Raw genomic sequence first — 18,123 nt, forward strand, 5'->3', positions numbered from 1 at the left:
ATTGGCTTCTGTATGGATGAGGAAGGGCAGGACCAGAGCAGAATTCAAAGCCCGTCTGAGGAAGGAGGAAGGTAAATGACTGGATGATAAGTCTTGAGGGTTTGCAGGAATATCTACTAAAATTGAAGTAAAGTTTTTGGCATACACAATATCTGTGAGTTAAGACAGGAAATCTTATCACTTGTCAGAAAGGGAGAGGGCGAATTACCGGCATCTTAAAACTGGTACTTTGGGCTAAGGGTATGGCAAACCAGACACAAGAGTCCCTAGACTCCAGCTGGGGGGTGAGGGGTTGTTTGATCGTTGGCCTGACAACCATATACCATAAAAATTTAAGTGCGTTAAAAAGTCAACAAATCAGCCTTGGATATCAGATAAATTAAATGGAAGACAAAAACAGCAAGGAATAAGGATAAATGATTTGATCATAGCTACCTGGACCATCAAAAGTCTCAACCATTAAGTGGCCACTACTGCAGTGGCATCATAGATAATATACAGTAAGATAGATGTGAACACTGCAGGAAACTAAATGGACAGGTGAAAGGGTCTGCGAAGCAGATAGGGGCACTACAATTTTCTATGAAGGCGGACCTGAAAGATAATTTGGGACAGGTTTTGCCATCAATTAAAGCACAAAAAACCAATTAAAGAATTTCAAACCTGTGAGCAAGTGTCTGTCACATATTACAATCGATCAGAAAAGCTATGATGCCACCTTCATCCAAAAGTTTTATGAAGAGCTAGATCATATTTACAAAAAAGTCCCAAAAAGGACCGTATATTTACTTCTAGGTAATTTTAACACAAAAGTAGAAGAAAAAATATCCATTCTCTGAAAGTTGAAAGTATAGCTTGCACGAGGAATGAATGATAATGGGTTTTGGATTATTGCATTTGCCACTAGAGCTCAACATTTCCACAAAAGAAAATTCATGTAAGAAGGCGCAGGAGGAGATTAGTGGTTAATGTCCCATCGACAGCAAGGTCATTATAGGTGTAGCACAAGCTTGAATTAGGCAAGGATGTGAAAGAAAATTTGCCATGGCCTTTTGAAGGAACCATCCCGAAATTAGCCTTAAGCGATTTAGGGAAATCACAGAAAACATAAATCAGGATGGCCGGATGTGGGTTTGAACTGTCATCCCGCAGATGTGAGTCCAGTGTACTAACCACTGTGCTATCCTGCTCAGTAATTCATGTACAAACATAGTGCTTACACGATGGAAAAATCATCAATCAGATCATGTAATGATAGACATGCAGCATGGGCAAATGATGAAAGATGTCATAGCCCGATGAGGGGTGGAGTGTGGAACTGACCATTTCTTGGTGCAAATAAAATTAGACATAAAATGGAAACCCAAGAGTATGACATGGCAAAACTAAAGAGTGAGGAGAAAGTGGAGAGTCTGAATTAGAAATAAATATTCATTTTGATGTGCTACAAAATGTAGATGATGATGAAAATGTGGAGAAAGTGTGGCACACTTTGAAGACAGCCATGAGAGATGCTGCAAATAAAGTACTAAGTAAGAAAAAAATGGGAAAAAGAAGCTGGTTTAACACTAATAATAACACTGTATTTTCCACAAATCTTACTACCATGGGGAGCTTTATGCCCTCACAAAAAAATGGCCTTGATTGTTGTTCACTTTTATTAATAGCATCCTTTTTGAAACAGAGACTGATGTATAAGTAGGGTCCAGAAGCTGAAAATATCTTTTAGCACAATCTTAGCAATGCCAACGCATTTTCCATAATGTGTACACAGAAAGAAAGGGTGCTTTATAACCACCACAAAAAAATTAAAAAGGCTAATTTGCTTAACTGTCACTAAGGTTTAGTCACAACATACTTTTTAAAGATATACAGATGCAGAAGAAAGGTCTTGAACCTGGAAGCATGGATATGACATTTGTTGGAAAAAGCTACATTCACTACTAAAGACTTAAATTTTTGGGTTAAGTTTTACTGAAAAATTCCAAAAAACTGTGACATCTGGTATAAGAAATCATTAAAAACAAGAAATATTTTTTTCCAAATTTTAAAATATGAAGTATGCTACTAGATTGCAATATTTTCAGAAGATGAACATAAGAAATCATTTTTTTCCAAATTTTAAAATATAAAGCATGCTACTACGTTGTAATATTTTCAAAAGGTGGGCATGAGGAATCCAGAGATGTAGGTGAGAGGAGTAAGAAAGCATGCCAGTTATGGCACAGGATAGAGATAATGAAACACTGAAGATATACACCTTGGAGTGAGCAGAGAGACATCAAAAGAACCGAGAAATGAATTGAGAAAATACCTAACAAAAGTTCTTGAAAATGTGGAACTGAGCAGCTGAAACCCAGACTGTGGGAGATTCTTCCAGGAAAAGGGTCCAATGCGAGAGTTCAATATATCAATCACAAAAAACAGAACATTATTGTGGACGCTGAATCGGTCTTAGAGCAACAGAAAGAATATTTCAGCAAGCGACTCAAGTGCCCTAACCCAGTCATATTTCAAAGAAAACGAAGAAAAAACAAATGAGGCAGAAACTGATCAGGGAGGAAGATACAGTGACAGCCATAAAGCAGAAAAGCAATAAAGTGCCAGGAGAGGATATGGTCTATGCAGAAATGCTGAAATACTGAGGAAGCAGATCACAGAGATAGCTGGAAGACAGCAATCACTTGCTCAACAGGCAAGAAAGGAAGCAAGATGCATTGCTCTAACTACCGAGGAATCAGTTTACTTAACATGGCCCCTTTCTACAATTATTTTAGAAAAGCTAAAACTATGCGCAGAAAATATTATGGGAGATTATCAGACTGGATTCTGTCCGAACTGTTTAACTACTGACAATGAGTTAGTTCTTAGGATAATTCTTGAGGAACATTGGAAAAGAGAAGGAAAATCGTGTGCGAGTAAGCAGAAATAAATATGCACATGAAAACTTCATAGCTGATAGGTAAGTTCAAGTTTGCTGATCAGTTCAAGTACCTGGGAAGAATTTCTACTGGTTCCAGACGTCTATAAGCCCACAGAGATACATTCAAGTCTAAAGCCGTATCACGTGCTGTGATAATGAAGATCTATAAAGCCTTTATATTCCAGTGTCCTCTATGGTTCAGAAAGCTGGGCACTAACTAAAATGGAGATGCAAAAGCTTCTAACATTTGAAAGAAAGGTGATGAGAAGAATCTGGGGCCCTGTGAGGGATGGAGATACTTGGGGAACAAGAAAGAATAATGAAACTTATGAGATCAATCATGAACCAGCCCAACGTTTTACAATAACAAAAGAGCAGACGACTCCAGACGGCAGATAATGTAATCCATATGCATGAGCCATGGCTTCCTATGCAAGCTTTTGTTGGCCAAAACATGTAAAAAAAATTAAACATTTTTAGACCAAGATAACCTAAGGAAAGATGCAGAAGCTTTGAATGTAGTCAACTGGGTGGAAACAGCTACAGACAGAATGCAGTAGAGACTGACTGTTGATGCAGTGCATGATCTACAGGACCAGTGACTGCTGGATAGTTAGATAGATAGATATATAATAAGTAAATAAAATAACCACACAACAAAGTTCAATATTTACATTTATTTTATGTGTAACTGATTCTATGCTAATCCTTGCTACATGTTTACAGCCTCAAATGCTTTTCTTCAAACATTTTGGTTTCCAACAGTACATATTCACAAAATAATTTTTTTCTTTCCATCGCTCCACTATCACAGCATATTTGCCAACAACAGTATTCGATTTTTATACCTCTTATCAAATTTTATCAACTCCAAACTCTCCTAATATAGTCTTTCTATTTCACCACAATTAATAAGCAATTTAATTATTTAAATCTGTAGAACAGATTTCATGTTAATTCCATTTCAGTCCTGCAAAGAAATATTCTGTGGCACCAGGGTAAAGGGATGTATCTCAATTTTATCCTTAAACTGCAAGTTACACAATCTCTTTACCTAAAAATTTGTCTGCCACATGGTAATGCATTTCCTTTCATGCAACTGAAACATAACACATACACCATACCTTTCTTTATTCAAAGAAGGTGCACAGCGATGCACTTAAATCTATTTTGGACATTTTCTAACATGTATCACTTTTCCCAGACACCACAGAACTTACTCACTGTAGTGGTCATGGTAATGTGATATATTACCCACTTTCCTATTAATTTTAATAGCAACATGTTTATCACTTGTTGGTGCTACCACTATCATCCTATAACAACCTGGTAAGAAATATTTATATTCAATTATATAGTCGATCCTTCTGTTTCCCTCATATTTTCCAATTTACCCATAACATTCTAATTTTGAAAATTCCACACTCCAATGTCAGTCGTACTCATCTCCTTCAAGATAACTCCCTCAAGGCACACCCTATCATGAGATCTCAGTGGTGCTCATTTTTGCTTCAGAATGTATTTGTAGATGACTGCTGATATAATTGATGTGATAACACAGCAAATTCTTGGTTTCCTATCTAATGCCTAGAACTTTATATAGCCTAGTACTGTACCATGCTGGAAATGCTTTTAAGAAGCTGATGTTAGTCAGTCGACTGAAACTGGTTGTTTAAATAAAGATTTTAGCAGTAGCTCAAGGTAGTCATCACGATATTTCCAAACATCCACTAGCTGTGGGTCACCACATCCCAAAAATATATTGCCATCGGTAGATAATGGAGTATATCCTGGCCACTTTCCTTCCAGGCACAATGAAGGTGAAAACTTCCCATTTACTTTTCCTTTGCTGGAGCAATCAACATATGTTACAGGAATAATGTAATGAGAGTTGTGATGGTGTGTATGAAAGTTGGAAGAATTTCTGTTTGGTGTACTTTATTTCCAGAGTTCTTGCCGGCTGTACATATGAAACTGCTGTTTCCTGACATTTCCATAATTTCTGATTTGGTATGCTTGATTATGTCAACCTTACTGTTTGTTTCCTGAAAACTGATTAAGCCAGTCAAAACATAGTCTTACAAGGTGTGTGTGTGTGTGTGTGTGTGTGTGTGTGTGTGTGTGTGTGTGTGTGTGTGTGTCAGAGGAGAGGATATTGGAGCACTGCAACCCTTGAATCCCAAGTGCCATTTTGACATTATCTAAATCTAATTGTCTCAAATACTCTAAAAGTCCTCAAAGTACAGATGGGAGTTACAGATTCTAAAATAACAAGAGGGCCATTACTGGCATCAACTATGCAACAACATTTTACAGTTATTTAAAAACAAAATGTCATTTTGTTTAATTTAAACAAAATAATCAGGGTATTTTAATTCCTGTGCCTTGTGTTTCTTTAGTCATCTAAACAATGACAGGGGAAAAAAATGTTTTGGAACATCCACATAGTGTGTACTCCCCAAAATCTTCTGTCACTTTTTTTTCACAGAATAAACCTGTTTCTCTTTTATTGGCTTATTCATACAGCAATAACGAAAATTTCAGCATAGCCACAATAAATGAAAACTGCAGCTGTAGATGAGTATGTATAAGTCCTACCTGTAGTTACAGGAGAGTTATTGTTTCTTCTAATTTTTGTTTAAATATATATGTTTTTTTTCTATGAATGAAGGTAGTATTAAATGAAACCATCCGCAAGCTTCATTTTTATTTCCTGTACACCAACAATTGATCTTAACATAAAATGTGCAATAGCATAGCTATGTTTTTTTAACAAACTGGTTTCAGATTCTTTCTAACTGAGAATCTTCTGAACTGACTAGATTTAATTATTTTGACAATATGATTAATTGCTAATTTTGGGAAAAGAAATTAAAAAATCAATGTAACTTTTCATTCAACACTTTCAATGAAAACAGTAATCAGGATGGTCTTATACGGATTTTTTCACAATGTGTTCACCACAGAAGCATATCACCATATGTCAATGACTCAGTAGTATAAGCAGGCTGGAAAGATCTTCCAACCCCTTCATTGTGTTAACTTGCAGAGTAAGCAGGTCATATCTGTTTGCTACACAATTATCTACTGGTCACTCTTGCCCATACATATAAACAGTATTCAGCCATCTCCTAAAGTGTTAAATTGTATACATGTGACTTTTATAGCCTTTTTCAACATTTTATGTAATTTAATTGGATAGATAAAAAATTTACTCACCAAGTGGCAGGGAAAAAAAAGGTATTAAAGTTTGTGCATGGCTCCTAAAGCCTGCAAACTTTAATATGTTTGGATGGGTGTTCTCCTGTCACCTCTTGGTGAGTTGATTTTCTACCTATCCAACTACATTACATTTTCATAAATTGATCTTTTTCTTTATTTGTTTGTCAAATACTGCGTTCGAAAGCAAATGCAAGAAAGAAATTACAGACATTGTCAGTAACTGTTTTAGAATTTGGCATTACTATGCTGGACACAAACAGTACAACTAGTTATTTATGAAATTTCATGAGCACAACTGAATACGGCCCTGCTGTATGTAAAACACTGAAACACCCACAACCTTACAACACCATGGCAGACAGTGAAGTTTTTATGCGATTCCTTCAACAGAGCTGGGAAGACATTTCCATGAGAAATAAAATAAATAAGAAATTAAAATTATGTAACGGTTCACAATTCCCAAAATTGAATGGCTAAGAAGCCAGTTTCTCTCCACACTATTTTTATGAAACTAAGAACTGGAATCCTGAATCCTATTACAAGTGGTTTCATTTACTGCTAGTAAAAATTTCTTGGGCTGTTTCGAAACCAACATATCCAATATATTTTACAACTTTTGGGGAAAAAAATTTCAAGTGATGAAGACAATTCACTTTCAAATGAAATCAGAATTTTACAAACTCGTGATAGAGAAAAACTGTATTACAGAATAAGTCCACAATGAATAGCAATTAGACAGATGTTTATGGAGGACACAGTTTCAGCTGCTTTTAGATCTTTTTAATAATTGCTTACACTCTGGTACGATGCCTAAAATCCGGAGAAAAGCTCATGTCATCATCATCCTTAAACCCAAAAAAAGGACGATCATAAGACGTGCCGTGTGATCTCTCTTCTTTGCCACCTCTATAAAATCCTGGAGAGAATAATTCTGAGCCATTTGACAGAATCAATTGACTGTGCTCATACCTTGTAAAAGTTGCGCTTTACAGATCCTCAGTCTTCTAAGAAGGTTCTGAATCACATATGAGCACCATTGTAGCCTTTGTTGACCCGTCTGCCGCATGTAACATTGTAAATCATAAATTATTCCTGAAAAAATTCTGTGACATCACAATGATTCTATCTTAACCACATTAATTGCCAACTTTCTTAGCAACAGAAGATGCTTCACAGAGTTTCAAGGACAGCACAGTAGATGGAGACTACAGAGCAATGGGCTACGTCAGGGCAGTTTTCTAGTCCCTACACTCTTTAATATATATATCAGTGACCATCCACTTCAACTATACACCAAAAATTTTCTGTATGCAGATGGTCTCACATTGGCAACCAGGGAAAGTATTTCCATGATGTTGAAAACAACCTGTCTGAAGCATTAGATGAATTAGGATAGTCCTACAAAAATAACAACTTAAGGCATAATCTAACCAAGATACAAATACGTGCTTTTCACTTCAAAAGCAGACAGGCCACCAAACAACTAAATATTTCAGGAATAGCACTCAACTTCAACATTCCTTTTCCCCAAAATACCTGGGGAGTGGGGGGTGGGGGGAGCTTAGACCACACCTTAACCTATAAAATGCATTGTCACAACACTAACATGAAAGTATACACAAGGTATAATATCATACAGAAATTATGGGGATCTAACTGGGTTGCACAACTAGCCACTACCTGAACTTCAACATTGGCGTTGTGCTATTATGTGGGTGAATATGCAGCACCTGTCTGGTATACATGTACTAGTAGGCATAGCTCCACCAGACATCAGGTGATTAGCAACTGTCCAAGCAGACGGATGTAGATCTTTGACCTCTGATATTCACCAGCTGTTTGCCCTCTTGCTAGCACTGTCATGTTTGAAATCCAGAAAAAGTTTTGTAAGAGTCTATGTCAACTACAAAAATACAATGCAAATGCTAGACATGCGGAAAAAGAGAGTAGAGAATGCTCCTCCAGGTTAGAGAAGAACTACCTCCTGGTCACAATGAGAACTGGTCTATCTGAAAGTCCCTCAACAGATTGCAAACTGGTGGTGGACAGTGTAAAGTAAATCTTGAAAAGTGGTAATACACTAGTGGACCCTCAACCTGTGAGTGTGGGGATTAGCAATATCTCCCCTATACAGCTGCCATTTGTGCCAGTCATCATGCACTGCAGAACATCTAATGCCTTGGATTTAGCCCATTTTGTGACCCTGGAGTCTTTTGTTTGTCACTGTACTTGTGACACTGCACATACACAGTCAACTACCACCAATGAAAATTCAGCATCGAGAGAGACCTAGTAGTGGGCAGATGTTAGAAGTTGTGAGACGCTGCTGGTTAATTAATTTTAAAGAGAGATTTTAAAGAGATCACTGTGACCATGGAGTCCAATTTGTCTAACTGTTCTGTCCCTTGAGGTCTCTGCCGAAGATACTTCTGATTAAACAGCTTATTGTCATGTCTTTTGAGAAATAATAATTGACTAAACTTCTGCCATGATCTCAATGTGCTTTTACTCTTGGAAAACAAAGAACTGCAATGTTTTCTACTGATGGTCTGAATCTGAACCTTCATTGAGCTGCACAGTTGCCCCATTGCACAGCAGCATGCCTCATTTCATAACGAACATGCTGTCTGTTTAGAATATGGAGTATATATACATATATCAGCAGCTTATTAAATCATATTGGTAATGTGTGCCAACATATTTTGAATACTGCTGTGGTTTACAAGCGCAACCAACTGGCTGTAGATTGTCCATTCGGTCCTCTTAAACTTCTAATGCTTGGTTATTATCTTTCGACAATCATTTTTTTTTTTCAATTGGGGATTCAAAATTGGGTAGTGATCACTATATTGTAAATCACTACAAACTTTCCACTAAGCAGTATCCACAAGCAAAGGTGAACAGGAGGGGGTGTCAAAGGTTGAGAATGGCTTTGCTGTAGTACCAAGGTGCTTATTGTTGATATATTTTTAAAAGACAAAAGTTGTTGTTGTTGTGCTCTTCAGTCCTGAGACTGGTTTGATGCAGCTCTCCATGCTACTCTATCCTGTGCAAGCTTCTTCATCTCCCAGTACCTACTGCAACCTACATCCTTCTGAATCTGCTTAGTGTATTCATCTCTTGGTCTCCCTCTACGATTTTTACCCTCCACGCTGCCCTCCAATGCTAAATTTGTGATCCCTTGATGCCTCAAAACATGTCCTACCAACCGATCCCTTCTTCTAGTCAAGTTGTGCCACAAACTTCTCTTCTCCCCAATCCTATTCAATACCTCCTCATTAGTTACGTGATCTACCCACCTTATCTTCAGCATTCTTCTGTAGCTCCACATTTCAAAAGCTTCTATTCTCTTCTTGTCCAAACTGGTTATCGTCCATGTTTCACTTCCATACATGGCTACACTCCATACAAATACTTTCAGAAACGACTTCCTCACACTTAAATCTATACTCGATGTTAACAAATTTCTCTTCTTCAGAAACGATTTCCTTGCCATTGCCAGTCTACATTTTATATCCTCTCTACTTCGACCATCATCAGTTATTTTACTCCCTAAATAGCAAAACTCCTTTACTACTTTAAGTGTCTCATTTCCTAATCTAATCCCCTCAGCATCACCCGATTTAATTTGACTACATTCCATTATCCTCGTTTTGCTTTTGTTGATGTTCATCTTATATCCTCCTTTCAAGACACTGTCCATTCCGTTCAACTGCTCTTCCAAGTCCTTTGCTGTCTCTGACAGAATTACAATGTCATCGGCGAACCTCAAAGTTTTTACTTCTTCTCCATGAATTTTAATACCTACTCCGAATTTTTCTTTTGTTTCCTTTACTGCTTGCTCAATATACAGATTGAATAACATCGGGGAGAGGCTACAACCCTGTCTCACTCCTTTCCCAACCACTGCTTCCCTTTCATGCACCTCGACTCTTATAACTGCCATCTGGTTTCTGTACAAATTGTAAATAGCCTTTCGCTCCCTGTATTTTACCCCTGCCACCTTCCGAATTTGAAAGAGAGTATTCCAGTTAACGTTGTCAAAAGCTTTCTCTAAGTCTACAAATGCTAGAAACGTATGTTTGCCTTTTCTTAATCTTTCTTCTAAGATAAGTCATAAGGTTAGTATTGCCTCACGTGTTCCAACATTTCTACGGAATCCAAACTGATCTTCCCCGAGGTCCGCTTCTACCAGTTTTTCCATTCGTCTGTAAACAATTCGCGTTAGTATTTTGCAGCTGTGACTTATTAAACTGATAATTCGGTAATTTTCACATCTGTCAACACCTGCTTTCTTTAGGATTGGAATTATTATATTCTTCTTGAAGTCTGTGGGTATTTCGCCTGTCTCATACATCTTGTTCACCAGATGGTAGAGTTCTGTCATGACTGGCTCTCCCAAGGCCATCAGTAGTTCTAATGGAATGTTGTCTACTCCCGGGGCCTTGTTTCGACTCAGGTCTTTCAGTGCTGCGTGAAAATTAAGTTCTCCGTAACACAACACCATGGGCAGGTGCTAACAGAATTGCGTAGCACATTGTGTGCTAAACTTTTTGGGGGAAGGAAACAATAGGGAAGCTTCTTGAGATACATCATACAGCAGCAGGTGTAAAGGGTACACCATTATTCTAAGTATGCACACTTCCTGGCAGTAATTGCTTGTAATTTCATGGTGGGTCCAACCAGCAGAAAATGCTGTGTGTCATCAGAAAGCACAGCCAGCCCCTGTAAGGAAAGGTTTACAAAGGACAGGGAGCCCGACTAAACCTAACATAGAGCAACTTGGTTACAAAATAATTGGATGCTGTTACCATGTTATCACTAACATAGCAAACACTTGGACTCAACACAGACAGGTGAGATCATCCACAATTACATTCTCACTGTTCATTTAGAAACAATTAAAATGGCTGATTCAGGGGAAATGACAGATTTATTCCTGCAGGGCATAAATGTTTAGGTTTTGAGTTTGCTAAGGAGAAACAAGCCTCATTGAACAAATTTAACAACTGTAGAAATGATAGAAAGACTTCTAAACAGTGCTCACCTTTGGGTTTAATTTCAAGAGTAATGGGTAGGTTGGTTAAAAACGGGGGGGAAAGGGACGAAACTGGAAGGTCATCACACCCTTTTTACCAGTAGAACAATTACCCAAGGGAAAGAAGAAAACAAAGAACAGATAAGGAGAAAGGAAGAACCAGAAGAATGACAGAAGGACAACAAACACTACAATGGACAAAACCGGACAAGAAAACGTGAGAGAGATGTGAGAAGCAGGGAGAAAAGATAAAAAAACAAGGAAGCAGATTACCATAGCTGGATGACCATGAGAATAAAAAAGGAGAATCAAGCCACTCTGCAACACATTAAAACCTCCACCCTAAAAGCCCTAAGGTGGAGAACAGAGTGGGACAAAGTAATGTGCTAAAACTTAGATCAAATGATAAAACCCAGCCTCACAAATAAACTGTAAAACTAAAGCTGCTGTTGAGGCATTGTCACCCAACACCGAAAAGTCCGCCACAGATTGGCTAAAAGTGGGCAGTCCAGCAAGAGGTGGGCGACTGTCATTTGGGAGCCACAGCGACACTGAGGTGGGTCCTCGCGACGGAGGGGGTAACCATGTGTGAGCCACGTACGCCGAATGCAGAGTCAACAAAGGACAACTGATTCCCTGTGAGAAGCCCACAGGGAAGACTTCCACACATTCACAGTCTCCTTAATGACACGCAGTTTGCTGTGCATACTTTTATGCCACTCTGTCTCCCAAAGTCAAATAACCTTGCGGCATAAGGCAGAACGCAGGTCAGTTTCAGAGATGCTCATCTCCAGGAGTGTTTTCCACATAGACTGTTTGGCCAGGCCGTCAGAATGTTCTTTGCCTAGGAATCCGTACCACTGAATGACTGGACCATTCCAGGGCAGAGAAGGCCTCTTGGATGTTCACTACCAAAGGATGGCGATGGTAGCCCTGGTCGATAGCTTGTAAGCTGCTCAGGAAGTCAGACCTCAGAAGAAATGACTCACCAGAACAGGAACGGATGTACTGAAGTGCACGAGATATGGCCACAAGCTCTGCAGTGAATACACTGCAGCCAGTGGGCAAGGAATGCTGTTCAATATGGCGTCTGCGGACATAGGCGAAGCCAGCATTACCATCAGCCATCGGTGTAAACAACTTCAGAGACCCAGAACATGCCAAGAATCGAGAAGTGACAGCGGAGAGTGGCGGGGTTAACGGAGTCCTTAGGGCCATGCAAAAGGTACAGACAAAGCTTCAGCCAAAGTGTACAACATGGAAGTGTAGGTCAATGGACCTCAAGTAGAGGTGGTAAAGGGAAGGACTCCAGTTCAGAGAGAGTGGATCGTCATGAAGATAAAGTTAAGGTTCTGGATGAATGGCACGACGCCGACAGAAATGTATGACACACGACTTAGTGGCTGAAAACTGGAAGCTGTGGACTGCGCCTTGTGAATGGCTCCCTGTAGGTGCTGCTCAGCAACACCAGTACTGGAGGAGCAATACAAAATGCAGAAGTCATCTGCATACTGAGAAGGGGAGATCAACGGCCCTACAGCTGCTAGGCTGTTAAAAGAATAATGGGGTCAATGGATGCACTGGAGTCCACTTGTCTGTTGTGGTGTGTGATGTCATTACAGCACGGAGTTTTTGAGTTGGCTGTGTTTGTAGAAGTTGTGTGGTTGTATCTTATGGTGCCCTCTGGTGGTGGATGTGGACATGCTGAGTTTAATGAGTGGTACTGAGTTTGTTTGAGTTTAGGTAGTTGGTGCGGTACCATAGGTTGTGGAAGTGTTTTCAGTGAGTTATTAATTTTGTTTGTTTGTTTATGTGTTTGGCATTTTCATTAGGTCTGATTAGTTCAACGTTTGTTGTGCATAAAGAAGTCTTAATTTTTAAGCACTTTTCTGTTGGGTATGGATATGACAGTGAAGTTCATGAGTGTATCGTTACGGTCCAAGATCGATAGCTGCGGTTGAGATATATAGGTCAAAGGAAATATTTGATTTCACTTTTTGGAATTGTGGATGATTTTTTGGTATCAGTTGCTGTGGGTGAGCTTAAAGGCCAAGGGAAATGTTCAACACCTGTGGGTTTGTTGGTGTAGCAGAGTGCTGCAAACTAATTTTTTTTATATTATTTGTTTTGGGATGGTGCAGTGTTCTTTCATTGTTGTATAATTACTTGTCCCTGCCCCAAACCACCAATTTCCATGGTTGTCCCATTTGTTTCATTTTATTTTTTGAGTGAGACATTATTGTGGCACTTTTATTTTTGTTCTTGTTTGTTGGTATGTGTATGTAGTGACTTTAATGTTGTCATTTTGTAGACATTGGAAATAGCCGTTTCTGCCATACTGATGATGGCATGGGTCAAAGTTGATGGGTGGAATCAGACGCTTCTGTAAGGCCAAGTAAAGCAGTTTCACTACCTTTCAGAGAACCCAAAGGAAGATGTGACATCAAGCAATATATCCAGAATGTGCATTCCATCACAACAGAAGCTACCTGACAATAAGGTAAAGGATTATTTCAGTTACCAACACTAAACAAAGAAGCTGTTTTTTACAAATGTACCATACACATAATTTAATTTCATGGGTATATAAAGATACAAATGATTCAAATGACAGCATTAATTCTGGAGTGGGTATATAAAGACAACTTGGCTTAAAAAACACTGCAAACTTTTTGTAATTGAAAATCTCAAACTTCTGTTTCTTATTATCACCACGGACACAATTATATGTAGTCTTGTATATGTTAGTTGAATTCAGACACAGGACCATAAAAGCACAACTTACAGCTTTCAATATTAGTAAGAATGTAATTTAAGCTGGTCTTTCCTTTCACTCAACTGGACAAACATACAGAATGTACACTCCAACCACAAGCTAAATGTGGTAGATCAAGTTATGTATAACATCTGGAAGAGGCTTATTCCTGAGCAGCTAACAATAAAAAAGCAAAGGTTTGCTAGGCAAGGTCCTATTGGAGAAAGAATTCGGTTGCCTTCCTCCAACATCCACAATTAGCCTATATGGAACCCTACAGTTAAAACGTACATTCTGAACTCTGGTGCAGCTTGACATGTTTCACATTAACAAATCATTGTCAGAAATGTAAAATTCAATAAGTGGCAAATAAAAATAATAGAATAGTCCTGTGATTGAGTGCTGTACAACTGGATTCTTGGTTTAGCACTTTCCCCTCTGAGCCACATACTATTCAACAATACTAGATGATGGCATATGGCTAAAAAGGAAACTGGAATTTTCCAAAAGCAATGACAAGTGTAAATTCAAAGCATATTACAATAAAGTGTCCCACTAACAGTGATAATGTGTGTTACAACTGTAAAAGCTTATTTTCTGTTACATTGCAGCCACTGTGGACAAATGTACGTTTATTTTCACTGATGGAAGAGGATACAAGAAATGAACAACAAAGGAAGACCAATGTCTGTGTGATATTTTAAAAAGCATAGAGGAAAAAAGCATTCCATTCATTGCAAGTTTTTGAGGAAGTACAACAGAGGATGGTCAAATCCAACTGTTTACTACTTAAATGTTCATAAATAAACTAGCCTATGGGAAAAACTGTTTGATAACCTTCATTCCTTAAATTTCCCTTTCTCAGGAAAGACGTGACAGTCCTTAATACACAATAGCTGATTTCCACAACAATTAACAAAAACTTGAGCAGGGGGTGTGGCATCCCTACAGTATGTTCTGCAAATACACATTTTCTGCTGGCTGCTTTTCCTGTGCGTACAAGTACTTCACACTTACACAAAAACAAGAGATCCAGAATATTTGGTCATTAACAAAGATATTTTCCATGTAAATACTCTGTTCTTTGCTGATGACCAAATAACTATTCACAAAATGACCTCCAGTTTGTAATATATCACCTAAATCAAATAGCTAAAAATTGCCATCTAAAAATTTCAGTAAACACAATTAAAAATAAAACAAAAATTAAATAAATAAAAAATAAAGTTCAAAGGAAATTTTCTAGTTGACTCCAAAACTGTACTAGATGAAGAATCAATAGTACAGATATTAGATTGTTCCTGTTAAGCTGTGATATTAACTATGTATTTGAAAACAATATCACTAAAAAGTCAGAAATGATGTGCAGACAATACACAGAATACTGTGTAACAAGGAATGACACAAAGTTAAAATTTTACAAAGAAACGAGAAGCGATATTCTAATATATGGAAGTGAATCCTTTACATTAGGAAAGACAAAAGAAGAAGACTGTTAAAAGTCAGTGATCAAATATAAAAATACTGTATGAGAACTACTTAATATTAAAAGCGAAAACAAAAAGATAAAGCAAAAATAAACAAAATGGAAACAATGGGAAGACATAATGAAATTTTCACTCTACAGCGGAGTGTGCGTCGATATGAAACGTCCTGGCAGATTAAAACTGTGTGCCGGACCGAGACTCGAACTCGGGACCTTTGCCTATCACGGGCAAGTGCTCTACCAACTGAGCTACCCAAGCACGACTCACGCCCCGTCCTCACAGCTGAAGCTTGGAAGGTAGGAGACGAGGTACTGGTGGAATTAAAGCTGTGAGAACGGGGCGTGAGTCGTGCTTGGGTAGCTCAGTTGGTAGAGCACTTGCCCGCGAAAGGCAAAGGTCCCGAGTTAGAGTCTCGGTCCGGCACACTGTTTTAATCTGCCAGGAAGTTTCACTGGAACGACAGATTACTTAACAAAGTAATTAATGCAAAACAGTAGCAAAGGGATATTTAGGAGAACTGATGAACAAATGGCTTCGCTGAAGACATAATGGGCTGTAAGCCTAAGCCTAATCCATGTACTCAGACAACAGTAGAATAACAAAGCTGAGAATCGGATACCTCCTTTTTCCTTGTAGATCACTATTTACTCTCTTCATAATACTGTACACGTCGAACTACTAATTTACATTCACCTTCTAGTTTTTATAATAGAAAGAGCATCAGAATGATTCAACCATCTTACGAAAATTATATATGTTGTGCAATTCTAATAGAGATGAATATTATCCTAACATATTCCCTTTAAGGAAATGTAGTTGTTTCAACTTGATTACAATTTATAAATATGGAAAAATATTGTGGTTCTATTATCTTTAATTTTTCTTGTTAATTCTAAAGAACTTTTACTGTTTCTTCCTTGACAATAATGTGCACAATACCAATATTTATAACTTGGTGACAGGACTACTAAGCAAACACAAATATCTTTTAGGGTTGATGGTGATGACAAAGACACAATATTGTGTTAATGGTGATGACACAGCTGTAATATGTATGGCTCTCCTGCACTCTTACTATTCACAAGACAGTTTTTATATACATAGGGGTAAAAGTTACATAGTGAACTTCCAAGCTCTTTTTGTAGTTTACGTATGACTTATTTACATTATATGCAAGGAAATACTTGTGTGAGCCTTTCACACATCTATATAGGCTTTCTGAATTTACCTTGCTGTTTTAATATGTTAAATATGGCGATAACGTAAGACGTTAAGATATGACACAAATCAATTTATTTAGATAAACTTAATTTTTCAGTCACATGTTCTACTACAGTAGATCCACTGTTCAGAGACAATGTTTGGTCCTTGGACGTCATCATTAGAATTGTAGAAGCTTTTGGTAGCTTTAAAAGCGTGATGCAACTTTGTCAGAATATGGAATGTCTGCTGGGTATGGTATTTGTTTGGATACTGTGACTACTGTAAATATTCATAAACATTGTACATATTTCTAGCCTTGAAGATGAGGCCTTTAGTTAATGTTTCTTTTTTTTCGAATTTCCCGATACTGTGATCAGACATATAGTCATCTGGGCAAATCCTGAGAACATTTTATGTGGCAGACAAGCTACTGACCAAATGAGGGGCATTCATATGTGTAGTATCTCTCCTCGACGTTGACACTGCTATTAACCAACATATTCTCCGTAAAAGTAGATAAAGACATTTTATTGCTTAAGACACGTCAATTTGTAATTGATTTGAATGTACAAAGATTTAAAAAAAAACACAAATTTCTGTAAACAACGTGCATAGTTTTGTGTAGGCCTACGCGGAACGGCATTCCATGATTTACGCTTGCTTAAAAATTTTGAAGAGAAAACGATAGGAATATTGCTACATGTTTGTTACAATTTCACATATACTTTATCACACTCGTCTCAAATGAAAAACAAACACCCAAACAAACTGTCAAATATCTTTCACTATATTAGGACCGAAGAAGTAGGTGAAACGACACGGAGCTCCTTTTGGATTAGTAGGTTTGTCAAAGTTGCGGTCATTGTGAGAGTACGATTGTAACTTAATCGACATACACGAGTACACCACCAAAACTTAGTCATACTCTACAAACCACGTGAGCACGCATGTACCAAAACCACTTTCAGCAAATAAGGTAACATAATGCTATTTTCTCGCAGTTATATCAATTACAAGCTCACCTGTCTGGAACTTGGTTCATCTTGTACTTTATATCACAATTTTAAGTTGCAGAATAAAACTGTTCAATGAAAACAATTTTGATAACATTACATGTTGGCTACACTGCTCATCACATAGATGCAAAATTTTTGTTGATGATATTACTATCGATACTATTACAAGATCGATTGATCTACCTCTCGTGACCCGCGAAAATGGTACAAAGAATCTTTGTCATCTAATCTACATCCAAAGAGATATTGTCTATCTCTTTATCTACATCTAGACATCTATAGTCCGCGAGTCACTGACCACTGTGAAGTGCATAGCAGAGGGCACATCCCATTGTAACAGTTATTAGGTCTTTTCTTTTGTTCCATTCACATATGGAGCGCGGGAAGAATGATAGTTTAAATGATTGTCCGTGCTGTGATTAATTTTGTCTTGGCGATCCCTGTTTGAAAGAAGCGTAGTATATTCCTGAAGTCTTCAC

The 18,123-nt window shown here is 37.9% G+C and overlaps 1 protein-coding gene across 1 annotated transcript in view; it reads right to left on the reverse strand.

Annotated features, from left to right (window-relative positions):
• Positions 1-17,779, reverse strand: part of LOC126235528 (RNA/RNP complex-1-interacting phosphatase) — a gene marked incomplete at its 3' end in the record, with an annotated part of 492,423 nt that extends 474,644 nt beyond the window's left edge. The window contains exon 1 of the mRNA XM_049944250.1: positions 17,651-17,779. Coding sequence (XP_049800207.1) covers positions 17,651-17,670 — 20 coding nt within the window. The remainder of the gene's footprint in view (positions 1-17,650) is intronic.
• Between the last annotated feature and the right edge of the window lie 344 nt (positions 17,780-18,123).

The sequence above is a fragment of the Schistocerca nitens genome, chromosome 1 (genome assembly GCF_023898315.1).
Source record: "Schistocerca nitens isolate TAMUIC-IGC-003100 chromosome 1, iqSchNite1.1, whole genome shotgun sequence".
NCBI classification, from domain to species: Eukaryota; Metazoa; Arthropoda; class Insecta; order Orthoptera; family Acrididae; genus Schistocerca; species Schistocerca nitens.